Source organism: Empidonax traillii, unplaced genomic scaffold (assembly GCF_003031625.1).
Source record: "Empidonax traillii isolate 1590-97213 ecotype Southwest subspecies unplaced genomic scaffold, ASM303162v1 scaffold803:size405832, whole genome shotgun sequence".
NCBI classification, from domain to species: domain Eukaryota; kingdom Metazoa; phylum Chordata; class Aves; order Passeriformes; family Tyrannidae; genus Empidonax; species Empidonax traillii.
In genome coordinates this window covers 51,946-64,833 of record NW_020955996.1, presented here as the reverse complement: position 1 = coordinate 64,833, position 12,888 = coordinate 51,946, and the positions used below count along the sequence as shown (strand labels likewise).

Below are 12,888 nucleotides of genomic sequence, written 5' to 3'. Positions count from 1 at the left end.
CCCAGTGGCTAGTATTGCTATGTTTTGGATTTGTGCTGAGCACAGGGTTGATAATATAGAGATGTTTTTGTTATTGCTGAGCAGAGCTCACACAGAGCCAAGACCTTTTCTGCTTTTCGTACAGCCATGCTGGCATGGAATTTGGGGGTGCCTGGGAGGATGGGAGGAGACACAGCCAGGACAGGTGACCCAAACTGACCAAAGGGATATTCCAGACCATATGACATCATGCTCAGTATATGTAAAGTGACGGAAATAAGGAGGGAGGCAGGGATATTTGGAGTGATGCTTTTTGTCACCGTTACGTGGGATAGGGCCCTGCTCTCCTGGAGATGCCTGAACACCTGCCTGCCCATGGGAAGCAGTGAATTAATTCCCTGTTTTGTTTTGCTTTGCTTGCATGGCTTTTGTTTTCCCTGTTATACTATCTTTACCTCAACCCATGAGTTTGCTACCTTTTACTGTTCCAATTCTCTCCCCAGTCCTGCTGGTGGGGAGAGTGAGCGAGTGGCTGTGTGGGGCTTGGCTGCTGGCTGGGGGTTAAACCACAGCGCTTTTCAGCAGTAGCTAAGAATGACGGTGTCCGTGTCACTTGATAATGGTTTTCAAAATACAAATTAATATGAATGCTCAGTGGAGACATTAATTGCTCTTAAAATACTGAAACTGCCCCCAAATAGCAAGATGCTGACTCCTCGGCTTCCCATCTGTGCTTTTTGCAGCTTTAAAATGAAGTTCCAGTTTATTGTGGAGGCTGGGAGAGGAAAGGAATGAAACCCACACACATACAAATGTGCAGCTTTGTCACAGATGCTGTAACAGGCGTTTCAGGTGGGGCCACTTGAGCTCTGTGTTGTGGGGCAGGAGGAGCCTTCTGCCATGCCCTAGTGGACCCAGATCTGTGCATTCTGGCGAGCCTGCTGCACGCTTTTTAGGTGCTGCTTCACTGCCCAGGGGTTTTATCTTTGTGCTAGCTTTTGTCAGAGGGAAGTTTGGGGAATTTCCAAGCACCTATTAGGGCTCAGGGAAATTTGAGACAGCAGAGGACCTGGCTCATTATTATTTGTAAATCCTCTTTGCTTTTTTTTTTTTTTTTCTTTTCCTTGCAGTTCCCATATTCCCCATCAACAGAAAATGTCTGACCAAAAGTCTGGCTTGCTCCCCTGGCTGCCTTTTCCCTGTTGTAGAAAAGCTCCTGGGGGACAAAGGCTCCTGTGTTCAGTAAACACAGGTGGGAGACAGATCTTGGAGCAGTTTCTGGGAAGACATCTCTCCTGCAGGATGGGTGTGAGCTCTCTTAACTCCCTTCTGCCCCTTTGGGCACATAGTTTTCTTGGAATAGATCACTGGCAACTTCTAGACCAGGGTGCCTTTGTGATCCTGCGAGGGGCTGGGATGTGCTGGAGAGACAGGCTATGATGAGGCAACACTTTGCAAGGTGCAAGTGGTTACAGCACCCACCCTTGGGGAAGATGCTGCTTGTGCAAGAGTCGAGTGCAGGAGGTCTTTGTATTTCATGTATAGAGTAGTTGGACCCATTACTGTTAAGCTGCTGTTTAGGCACGAATTACCTCAGACATAACTGGCTGCTATTAGGGGATTTGTGTTAAAGTGTTGTTCTCCTTCTCCTGGCCCAATTTGCCTCTTGGCCATCAACCCTAAGATCTGTACTGCAAGTGAGAGGGTGATAGTCCATTGTGTGCCCAAAAGAAGTGCCTGATGTTGATAGACCAGATCCTGCATGGTCGGGGCAGGGTCTAGTGGGCAAGTTATAACATGAAGAGAGAGGGTGGTAGGTTTCTGCTGGGCTGTGTGATAGAAGGTCTCAGAAACCAAACCTTACACTGAAGTGCCTCTGTTCATTGACAGCCTTGTGAAATGTGTTTTTCTTTTTTATCCCCCCTGTCCCATGAGTGGTTTACCCATTCTCAGTTGTGAAACATACTGCTTGGCAGTTCCAATTTATCATGGGGAGAAATGCTTCATCCTTTGAACTTTCAAAGGCTGCCTACATAATAGGAACTTGGTTTACCTTCCACGCTCTCTAGGCAGAGAGGAGAGTAATACCTTCAACCTCTTTTGATCCTCAGTGTGAAGGGAGGCTGCATGGTTCATTTTGAAACACAAAGAGATCTCTTGAAGAGGACCTGTGGGCTGCATCTGTAAAGCAAAATTTTTTCCTATGGACTGTCAGCATATGAGCTTATATATTTCTGGAATGATTCTAGAAAAAAATATCCGAAGTAGTGGCCACTGGGTCTGTGTAGCTTTAGAAACAGCAGCATAAAATCAGGCTTCTTTTTTTTTTTCCTTCGACTTATTTAATTCCCCTTCCTCTCCTGACTTCCCTTATGCTAACGACTGCTTTGTGCCATGTCCCTCTTAAAGAAGGAATGCAAAATTGCAGGACTACTTGAGAGCTGCTTTACACAGAGCAGTGTGTTTGTGGTTTGAAAACCACAAGCCGAGCAGCAGCTGGCAGTAGAAGCCCGGCTATGGCTCTGGAGCAGGAGCCAGGGCTAAGACGTGGCTGGTAAAGCCAGTGCTGATGGCTGTTACGGGTAGAGGCAGAAGCAGCTAACAAAGATAGATCTTAACTACAGCCCCTGACCTATCCTGGTGTTTCTATCACCTCTAGATGAAAGAACAAAAGCTACTTTATTTGCTCCTCTTAAACTATTAAAAACCCATAATATTAACTATACCATGGGTGCATTGGGGTGTATTCTTCTTACTTGTTGCATAAACAGCAGCAGCCCAAGGCATGGCCAAAACACAGTCTTGTTTTGTGAGATACAAAACGAGAAGCAGTGGCTCAGCTCCTTTGGGTACCAGTTGTTGCAGGAAAGCCCTGATATTTCGGTGAGTGCCCACTGAGCAGAGAAGATTATGTAAGCTTGGCTCTTCTAGGGTCAGCCTCTCCAAGAAAAAAACCCTCTGTCCTGCAGTGACTCTGGAATCCACTTGGTTTACTTTAAGCTTTAGAGAGCAAGAGTTTACTACTTCTTTATGAATGTGTAAGGAGATGGTTTCGCCATTTTTCCTAAATTTGTAATGCTTCAAGAATTTCCTGTTTTGAAATGTGTGTCACTTAGAGTGGGAGTGGTAAATAGTGGAAAAAATCCCTAACCTCAAAAAACCCAACGGCATGGTGGGGCAAGAAAGGGACAAAACTAAAGTCTTCCCAGTTCAGATGAGGAAAAAAAATCTGATTTTCACCTAAATTGCCGGTGAGTTGCAGACAATTGTGTGGTTAATGTTTTGAAGTCTGTCCTGCCAAAAATCTTCCGCTTCCTGTGAATAAAGAGGCTAGAAAGGGAGAAAAGACACTATTTGGGAAACATAGCTATGAAAGACAACAAAGGGAGGTGAAGTCACCACCTTGCAGTAGAATATAAAGAAGAAAAAAGGGCGAAAAAGAAAAAAAGCCTGAACATATTATATATAATTTGCTGTTGTTAAAATGATGATGATGATAACAGGTTCATGGTCTCATCTGGCCCTGCTGTTTTTTTCCCTTTTTGGCATGTGGTTGACTTCTGTGAACCTGGTAAATTGATATTTTCTGTGTCAAAGTATTTGCTTATTCTCTTCCTAGAAACGAATACTTACCGCACCCCTCTCTATGGGCAGCCCTCCTGGTGGGGGGAAGATGATGCAAATAACAAGGAGGAGAGAAGGCCAGAGGAACATTACTCAGGTAATGGAGGTGATTTGGGGTGGGAGAAGATGGGGGACACAAAATTTCTGCACACTTTTGGTATTTACTTTGTGAAGCCATCCTGTCTCAAGGCTTTAATTACCACTCTTTTTTTTTTTGTGCTTGTATTTTTACGTTCCTGTGAGTAGATTGCTGATGATGAAACTGGAATAAGGGAGAATTAAAATGTTTTCCCTAAAATATTTGAACATTAGAAACAGCAGTTGTGGAATAATTCAGTGTGGATGAGAAAGGCCTTACTAAGCTTTTTTGAGACCTAGTTATATAGCAGTGCTGAATCTGTTTCTCACCTCGTCATCCTTGGAAGCCATTTAGTCTTACCACTCCTGTTCTTGTGAATCTGTATGTATGGAAGATGCATCCTTTTTAATTTTTGCAGTAAACCTGATGTTTCTGTCAAGCATAGTGCTCTACTGCACAAAGAAGTGCTATATTTCAATGCACATACAGTGTGTATCTGTTCTCTAGCAGAGAAATTAGCAGCCCTTCCAAGAGGGTAAAATAAGTGAGTGATCTTCTAGCCAAGAAGTTGGAGTAGTACTGAAAAAATACGGTTTTATCCTTAGTGATGTTAGAGATTTAGAGATCCAGCAAGAGTCATGCCTGTGATTAGCTTTGCACACTGAAGCTTTTCCTTTGAACTGTGGAAGTTGAATGGGGGTCTCTCAGTGTGTGTGTGCGCGCGCGCGCACGTGTAAATGAATCCAGCAGGGTGAAATAGGATCTTCCTTCCCTATCAGCCCAGGCATACAGAAACCTCAAAATGGTGCCAGTTACATAGGTTCCGGCAAAATACAGAACTCTGTGTGTGTGTGCAAGCTCAGCTCTCTCTTTTGAGAGCAGTGGAAGAAGGAACAAAGTGAATATAACAACTGTTGGTCAGACCACAAAGCACTGATTTCAGTGATGAGGCCAGAGTACAAAGCTATCAAATAGAGAACTTGTGGTTTTTTCTTTATTCCATTTCATCTAATGTTTGTGAATTTAAGGGTTTATTGCCCCTTTTTTTTTACCTTCTGTAGAGAGATCCAAAGAGATAACCCAACACGAAGAGGAACTGAATGGGAATATTTCTACTTATAGAGATGCCCAGGAACAGCCTGTGTTCCCCTTCCGGAGAGAGCCAAGTTATTTTGAGATCCCAACTAAAGAATTTCAGCAGCCATCCAAATCTCCAGAAACACAGGTCCATGAGATCCCAACAAAGGATGTTGATACCGTGGTAGCCCCCGTTGTACAGAGTCATGCCTCTTTCACCATTGAATTTGATGATGGTACCCCGGGTAAAATAAAGATAAAAGACCACGTAACTAAATTTTCACTCAGACAGAGGAGACCGTATAGTAAGGAACCAGCTCACACAGAAGTGATGTCAGCAGAGAGCAAAGTGGCTGACTGGCTTGTCCAGAATGACCCAAGCTTGATGAGACGTCAGTCTGCAGGAGATGACGTTTACAGTACCAAGAGTGACCTGCCAGTTCATGTGAGGACACTTAAAGGTGAGTGAATATCTTGTCATGTGGACATAGCTCTCTGTTGGCTTTGCAAATGCTGCATAATAAAAGAGGAGAACCCTTCTCCTTTCAAGGAGAACTGGACTTTATTATCTCTGCTCCAAATTTGCAAGATGAAGAGTATTACTTTAATGACTGTTAATGTTTTGAATCTGGCTAGCAAGCTCTTCAGCTGGTCCTGAAGTCATGTGTGATGTTGGCCTGGGGACACTCTAATGTGACTGCTCTACATCTATAGTGCCAGCTCAGCAGTAACTGGTTGAAAAAAACTGTTTTGATTTTTAAATGTCTAAAATAATTTCCATGTGATCAGGCAGGCTGATAAACACTGGTATTTCAGTGAATTTTGTTCTCTTGTCTTCTCCTAGCTGATGGAATGACTTTTCTTTTTAGCTGTAGTCCAGAAGGGTCTTAAGTGTGATCATCCAGAGCCAGTTGCTTGGATGACGAGAGGTCCTGACAAAGGGAGTACAGATAGAGTTGAGAGTACATGATCCCAAATAGTGGAAATTGTTGTGCCTGTAGGAAAAGGTTTCTTCTCTTGAACTTCTCTTAAAGCTTATCTGAAATTCTTCTCTGTTCAAAACATCAGATTTTGTGGTCCTGTGTCCTGTTAAGTGTGTCACTGTGAGGAATTCTTTGGGGATATTCAAAGATCTGAAGTGTAGTTTGGAGCCTCGTTCTTAGTGCAGCTTGTGGGACTCATGATTTTCATTCAACTTTGAATATATTTTACAAGATGTAGGCTTGCTTGGGTGTCTCTCTTGGACCATGCACTGCACAGCCAGGAGGAGACCACAGATTCCTGTGTAGCCACTGTCTTGCCTTTGGAAAAGCTGTTGTTTTGAATTGCAGCTTTATCTGATGAAGTCGTATTGAAGACCAATTTGTGCTCAAGGTCCTACTTAAATGAGAGCAATACCTTGTTTTCCCTTGAAAGAATAGTTGCTTGGGCCTTGTTAGAAAAAACTGACTCATAACATGAAGAGTTTTACGTATTACACCTCCAACTTGCTTTTATGGATGCATATTTTTGGGAACCCTGTACGGTCAGAAAGGCCTCATATTCAGCCATGGGGTTGGGCATGGCATGGAAATGGAACTGTTTTGTTGCCATTGCTTGTTTTCAGTTCTTCCCAACAAGGGACAGTGTTGAGGTGCCCTGTTTGGTTATTTAGGGTCTTGTTTTCAGTCTACAATTGACTTGTATGATAGAGGAGTTTGGGTTGGAGATTTTTTGTTATTGTCATATTGGACTTTCTTGACTTACTGGAGGACACTTTCAGAGATAGAAATGTGTGATAGAAATGTGTTTCAGTAGTAGTTTTACTTTTTCCTCTTGGAGAAAACTAGAGAGTTGGGCAGCTGTTGCTTATCCTAGGATTTTCCTGAGCGATGCACACAACACTAAACTGATGACACTTGCCTCTCTACCATCTATAAGGCATGGAGAGAAGCTGAGGTAATTTAATGCATAATTTGCATATCAAGAAATCCGCCTTTGGACATTTGATTAAAACATTCAGTGTTGGTGGCCTGAGGAGTTTATCCACCTCTGCTTTGGCAGAGGACAGGGTGTCATTTATCTTGCGATAGCTGCGTAACGTGTTCTTCTGGCAGGGCTAATTTGGAAGATATCTTGGAGGCTACCACTGGCTTCCTACCAGGTTTGAGTCCTCAGTATCAGAGTTGCCCACCATTGAGGCTAATTAACTGTTCACTTCCAGGAACAATGTGATGAATGTAAAGCCTGGTATTAAGGCTAGAGAGGTCAGGCCTCTGCAGTTTGAGGGGATGTGGATTGTGTTCTGTTGGGGCATCCCTGTGCGTGGTGGATGTTTTCCTTGTGTCCTCACCGTTTTGCATTCAGCAGAGTTCTCAGCCAAGACCTTTCATTTAGGAACTTTCCCTTCCAAGAGTGAAGCTTATCAGCCCTTGGGGCACAATGCAAAGTTTGCTGGCTTCCTTCATGAGGGTGTTAGGAAACTCCTCGCAGAACTGACTCCTGGGTTGAATGGATCTTACATTAAATTCTAATCTTTCACAGTTAACTCGATGTAATAAATGGTCTTCACCCATGAGTCTGGAGAACTTGCAAAGTAGGTTTGAGCAGTTTTCCTTTCAAACACGTGGTATTTTAGCTAGTATATCTTGCTACATATTACAGTCTATAGCGCAGAGACCTCTTTCCCCGTTCTCCCGATGACAGGTTCCTGGTCGTTGACTGAATCGTGTTCTGTGCCTTCACACCCGTTTCCTTCTCCAAAAAAAGGTTTGTTTTTTTGTTTTACTTTTAATTTTTTGTTTTAATTTTAAGTTTCAACTTAATTTTAAGTTTCAACTTATTTTCTGAGAGTCCTGAGCTAAGGTGCCGAGGGTCAGGCAGGCACTGATATGTAAGGGACGGTTGTAAAGATGGTTGTTGCTAACATAAGTGAAAATAATTGTAAACTTAGTTTAAGCTTAGTGAACTCTTAAGTAATGATTTAACCTTTGCTTAGCTGGTGATAGGATAGTGTAACTCATGGGGGTGTCACGGTGTGATTCTTAGATCTCCAGGAAAAGTAAAGAATCCTGCAGATTTACTTTTCTGTTACCCTCAGGTTGATTTCCCCCTTGTAGAGGAGGGTAATGTGGGTGCTCAGAGATGTATCTGCTTATAATGCACTGATCTGGTCTTTTGTCATGGGGATTTGGTTTCATGGGATGCATTCTGAGGGTTTTATTTACTGATCCTGCAGAGCTACTTCTGCTCTGTAACAGAGAAAACCTAATGAGGTGATCTTAGACTACAGTAATTGGGCGGAACGCCCAAATAATGTCATCATTTCTATTTAGATTGAAAAAAGAAAGAAACAAAACATAGATATCTAAACCAACCAGTGTTACAAAATCAGAAACCCATGAGGCTGAAATATCTTCCTGAATTGTTTTAAAATAAATAAATAATAGCCAATGAGTGGTAAGAAGTGGGGTCAGGAAAGAGCTGCCTTCTCTTTTATTTCTTCTGTTGGGATACAATCCTTGTATCACACAGATGTCTTTGGAGTTGTTTAATCCTATAGGATGCTTTCCTTTTAACTGAAATGATGAATTTCAACTGGGAGTTATTGAGAGGGCCGCAGCAACTGAGAACATGAAAGCCAAACCTGCACGCCTTGTTTCCAGGCAATAGGCACGAGGACGGGACGCAGAGCGACTCCGAAGACCCTGTGGCGCCCAAGGCGGAGAAGGAGACGCCGACGGGCAGCGAACGTCCGACAGAGCAAACGCGGCTGCAGCGCCAGATGAGGCGGGACCCCCACGAGATGCTGCACAACAAACAGGCCTTTGTCATCGAGTTCTTCGAGGACACGCCACGGAAGAAGCGGTCGCAGTCCTTCACGCACAGCGCTCACTCCTCCCAGAGCGACACCGACCCGGGCATGAAGACCAAGGTTGAAAAGCGCAAGAATGCGCTGCCGGCGGAGAAGGTGGGAAATTCAGTGCCGCCATCCCACCTCACAGCCCAGGCGGGCAAACCCAGTAACAACTCCTGTGGGACCCAAAGAGCTAGCTCCTTCAAGAGGGAGAAGACGGAGGATCGGATCAACTCTTCGAACTCCTCTGCTTCCAGAGCATCGGCCAAAACTTATGGGAGCGTTGGGAGGAAGTCCAAAATGGCTCAGGATTTTATGGCCGAGTACCTGCGTGAGACTGCTCAGTCTGGGAAGCCAAGTGCTGAGAAACCAGCCCCTCTGCCCATGCCAGTGGCTCCACATGTGGTTATATCATCAGAACCAGAGTCTGCCTCTGCCCCATCTCCAGAGGTGAAGTCTGCCCAGGGCAGGAGGAATGATGAGGAAGACAGTATAAGCGAAACAGGCACATACACCATTGAGACGGAGTCACAGGATAAAGAGGTGGAGGAAGCACGGAAAATGATAGATCAGGTAAATGCTGCTTTTTTGTGATTGACCAGTGATCTAGGGGCTGAAGGCTTGGGCCTCCAAGCCTTGTGCTGAGGGCCTAAATTAGCTGTTGCCATGAAGGGATGCAGTTGGGTGCAGCAGGGAGTTCTGGTTATAAATAGGTAGAAAATCATCCTGGATAACCTGTTTTAAGGATAGACCCCAACAAACTGCGAGGCTGGTTTTTAAAAAAATCCCATCAAAACAACAGAATTGCAAACAAACAAAAAAAATCCACGTAGTAAAAGAAGGCAAGATAAACCCACAGCAAAGAGCTACCTTTGCTTCCAGAATGGGATTTGGATGCAAAAGTGAAAGGGTGGGCCTGCCATCTGTTTAGAGGAAAGGCAACACCTGAATAAAGACCAGGCTGATCCTGCTGACAGCTTTGGCTGGGAGCAGCTCTGCTCTCTAGGACTGCTCCCAGGGCTCTGCCTTGATGTTGCATCACCTCCTGCCCACTGTTAGGGATGGGAGCGTCCTGTGGTAGGCCGAAGGAAATGCCAAGGGCTGGTACTCTTCATCCTTCATAAACCTTAGTGATAGGTGTTTCTGTGCTTGGCTGTGCCTGGTTAGAAAGGCAGTGCTTGCTGGCAGGGCAAGAGGCAGCTAGATGAGAAAGAAAAGGGTGTGATCTAGGGCAGAGGCAATCCTAGATGGATCTATACATGTTTGCAGAGTGAATGATAGCCTAAAAACAAAACCCCAGAGATGAGGGAGAAGCTTAAAAACAACCCACCCAACATAAGCAACTGCAGGGCAAACCAAAGTTTGGCTGATTTTCAGGTTTAACTTTCATCTGCGGTCTATTATGAAAACAAAACTGGCAAGTTGCTATGAAGATTTAGTGAAGTGCAGTCAGGAGGATGGCGAGGTTTAAAGCAAGCCTTAATTGAACCTGGGTTTAGAGTTTGTATACAGCCTGGATCCAGCTTCCCTCTTTTGTTTATTACATTTGTTCCTTGCATCTTGTTTGGAATGTGATCGGAAGCTCTCAGGGCAGGGTATTTAAAGCCACAGCAAGGTCCTAGTCCTGACATTAGATGACTAATCTAATGTCCTGACATCAGATGACTAGTAGTCCTAGATGACTAGGAAAATGCGACAAAAATGCAAGTATTTCTGGGGAGTGGTCTCGGCAGCCGTGTGACTTGGGCAGGCAAACTGGCCAAATTCAGGTCCTGTGCCACACACTTCTGGTCTGTGCCACAGACTTGGTGCAGTTGATAGTTGCACCTCAGAGTTTCTGTCCAGGAAGATGGAAAATATGAGTTCTGGAGTTGCTTAGGTTTTAAGGTGTCTCTGCTTTTTATCCCCCCACCATTGCCCACACACTTTTTTAACAGAGGTGAGAGTGGAGACCTTTATGGCGAACTCTGCCCAGCCAAGGCACCTTCCCTCGTGGTATCTTCCTCTGAACTTCTTGTAGTCAGAGAAAAGAAACAAGCCCTTCTAAGGCATAGGTCTTGTTCATCCCCTTAGGAAGGCCTGCTTATCTCCAGAGGGAATCTATCCAAGTAGCTCAAGCACTCACTCATCTCAGAGGTGTATCCTTTCCCAGGTCCTCGTGTGGCAGTGCAAGGCTGCTTTGCTCAGCCCACTCGCTGCTGCAGTCTATGAAAGACCCTGGGGTTGAAGCTTTCCTATTTTTAATTTCTAATTCTCCACAAATGAGCTGGTAAATAGCTTTCCTGACACTTATCCCCAATTTCTCAGGGATGAAAAGGGGCTGCTTTTCAGTGAAAGTTGCTACTGTTAAAGGCAACACAGCTAAATAATGAGGGAGAAAGGAAAGGTGGGTGTGAGTGGAATTCTGTGAATAAGTGTATTTAAAGCTGCTGCTGTGGAGTACAGAAGACAATGATTTATTTAGTTGGTATTGAAGCATTGGCAAGTGTTTCTGGCCCTTTGGGATCACAGTTTGTGTGTGACTAATGTTTCATGGATTTGGATTTTGGGGTAATATTTTTCTGTTTTCTTGGGTTTAATCTTTCCCATGCAAACACCTTTTCAGGTTTTTGGCGTTCTTGAGTCGCCTGAATTTTCCAGAATCTCTTCAGCCTTTAGACCAATAATTAAAGGTGAAAAAGACGACTCCGGTTCTCATCAGCATCTAATCAGTGAAAATGGCACTAGTCAGAAGTCACCCTTGCTCCAGGCGTTTTCCTCAAAAGCTGTGAGTGGGTCCCAGGCTGAAGCGCAGGTAAGGGCAGTCCAGGTGGATTTGCTGGGATGGTGGAGGTGTAGGTGGGTTTTCTGTCTGGATGTAAATGTGACGTGTAGCTTGATTTCCATTTTGAGCAGACCGAGTGATATGTGCATGAGAGGAGAGGTTTCTGTGGGTAGGATTTTGTTTACAAACCCTCTTTCTGACATCGTCTTCCCCACCTTGTTGTAGATGTCTGCGGCATCTCAGGGGAGTCAGAAGTGGGTGTCCAGGTGGGCGAGCCTGGCGGACAGTTACTCTGAACCTGGATCTGTCTCTGGGCAGGGTGATGGAAGTGCAGGTAAGTCTCATCCAACACTGCTGTTTGAAGGAAGCTGAATCTAAGCCAGGATGATACAAAAAGCAGAAATTAAGGGCTTCTGTACAGCTGGCTGTAGCTTATTTTTTGGTTTAGGTGGTGTAGTGGGGGATGGGAAGGACAGAGTGAATAGTTCCCAATTAACTGAAGACAGAGAGCGCCTCTGGTTTGCATTTTGGAGTCATCCAAGAGGTTCTTAAATGTTAGTTTGACATGACTGATGGGCACCTGGGAAGAAGAGAGATCATAAGGGCTTTGGGTGTTAACTAGCCCTGAGTTGTGATTCTTTAGACTGGCATATGATTCCAGTTGCAAGTTGCCTTGGAGTTAGTTGCTGACTTGTGCTTTATTTTGGTGTGCTTCTCCTGTGTCTGGCTGTGTTGAGAATTTAGGGTGTTCTGAGGTTTGCTCTTGAGTGGCAGCTTTGAAGCATGGAGATCAGCATAGAAAAGTATGTTTGGAGGGAAGAAGGGGAGTGGGAGAAAATCAGACTCCTATCATAACTGGGAAGACAGCTAACAGACCCTCTTGGTCTTCTTGGTGTGTGAGGACAGGTGAAAAACACTTTGTTGGCTTTTGTAAATGTTTCCAACTTTTTTTGTTTAGAAGTACTGTCATTACCTTCTTACCATCAACAGCTATAGGTAGATCCAGTAAAGATTAGAAGAAACTATTGTTTCAGAGGTCGTTGCTACTGTTTTCACACCGTGAGAGAACCTGACTCCTGGAGTCCTTGAAATATTACCATAGCCAAATAACCAGTTATCCTGGTATTTAAAGGTGTTGTCAGATACGGAGTCCTGGCCAGCGGCGTGGGAGAAATAGGAGTGCTCTTTCTATGAAGTGTGTCCTTGCTGATAAGTCCACCCATGCTGGGGCAGTGAGCTCTAATTCAGAGCCTCTTAAACGTTACAGGGTCTTTCTCCTGGGAATTTGCCATGGGATATGATTGTAGGAGAACTTGTGGTGTGAAAAACACCACCTGTTTAGTCAAATGGGCAATGTTGTGTAGAATGGTGCTTAAAACACTGGATCACTGATGTATGCTGGCTTTTCAACTCATTCCTGTGGCCTGATGGCAGACAGGTGCTAGCTATGCAGTTAGCCTCTAAAGTATGTGCTTGTACAGAGAGGTATATTATGGGAGAATGGATCTGAAATCCAACCTGGAGAGAGGA

At 44.5% G+C, this 12,888-nt stretch overlaps 1 protein-coding gene across 5 annotated transcripts in view; it reads left to right on the top strand.

The window, feature by feature from the left end:
- The window catches only part of CEP170B (centrosomal protein 170B), a 57,562-nt gene that overhangs the window by 25,325 nt on the left and 19,349 nt on the right, over positions 1-12,888 (top strand). For 3 of the 5 annotated variants that reach the window (XM_027901633.1, XM_027901631.1, XM_027901629.1), the window contains exons 7-12: positions 3,599-3,700; positions 4,744-5,220; positions 7,445-7,507; positions 8,404-9,167; positions 11,200-11,388; positions 11,584-11,692. In XM_027901633.1, the coding sequence (XP_027757434.1) occupies positions 3,599-3,700; positions 4,744-5,220; positions 7,445-7,507; positions 8,404-9,167; positions 11,200-11,388; positions 11,584-11,692 (1,704 nt within the window). The remainder of the gene's footprint in view (positions 1-3,598; positions 3,701-4,743; positions 5,221-7,444; positions 7,508-8,403; positions 9,168-11,199; positions 11,389-11,583; positions 11,693-12,888) is intronic. The other 2 variants (XM_027901634.1, XM_027901632.1) reach the window with 1 other exon arrangement.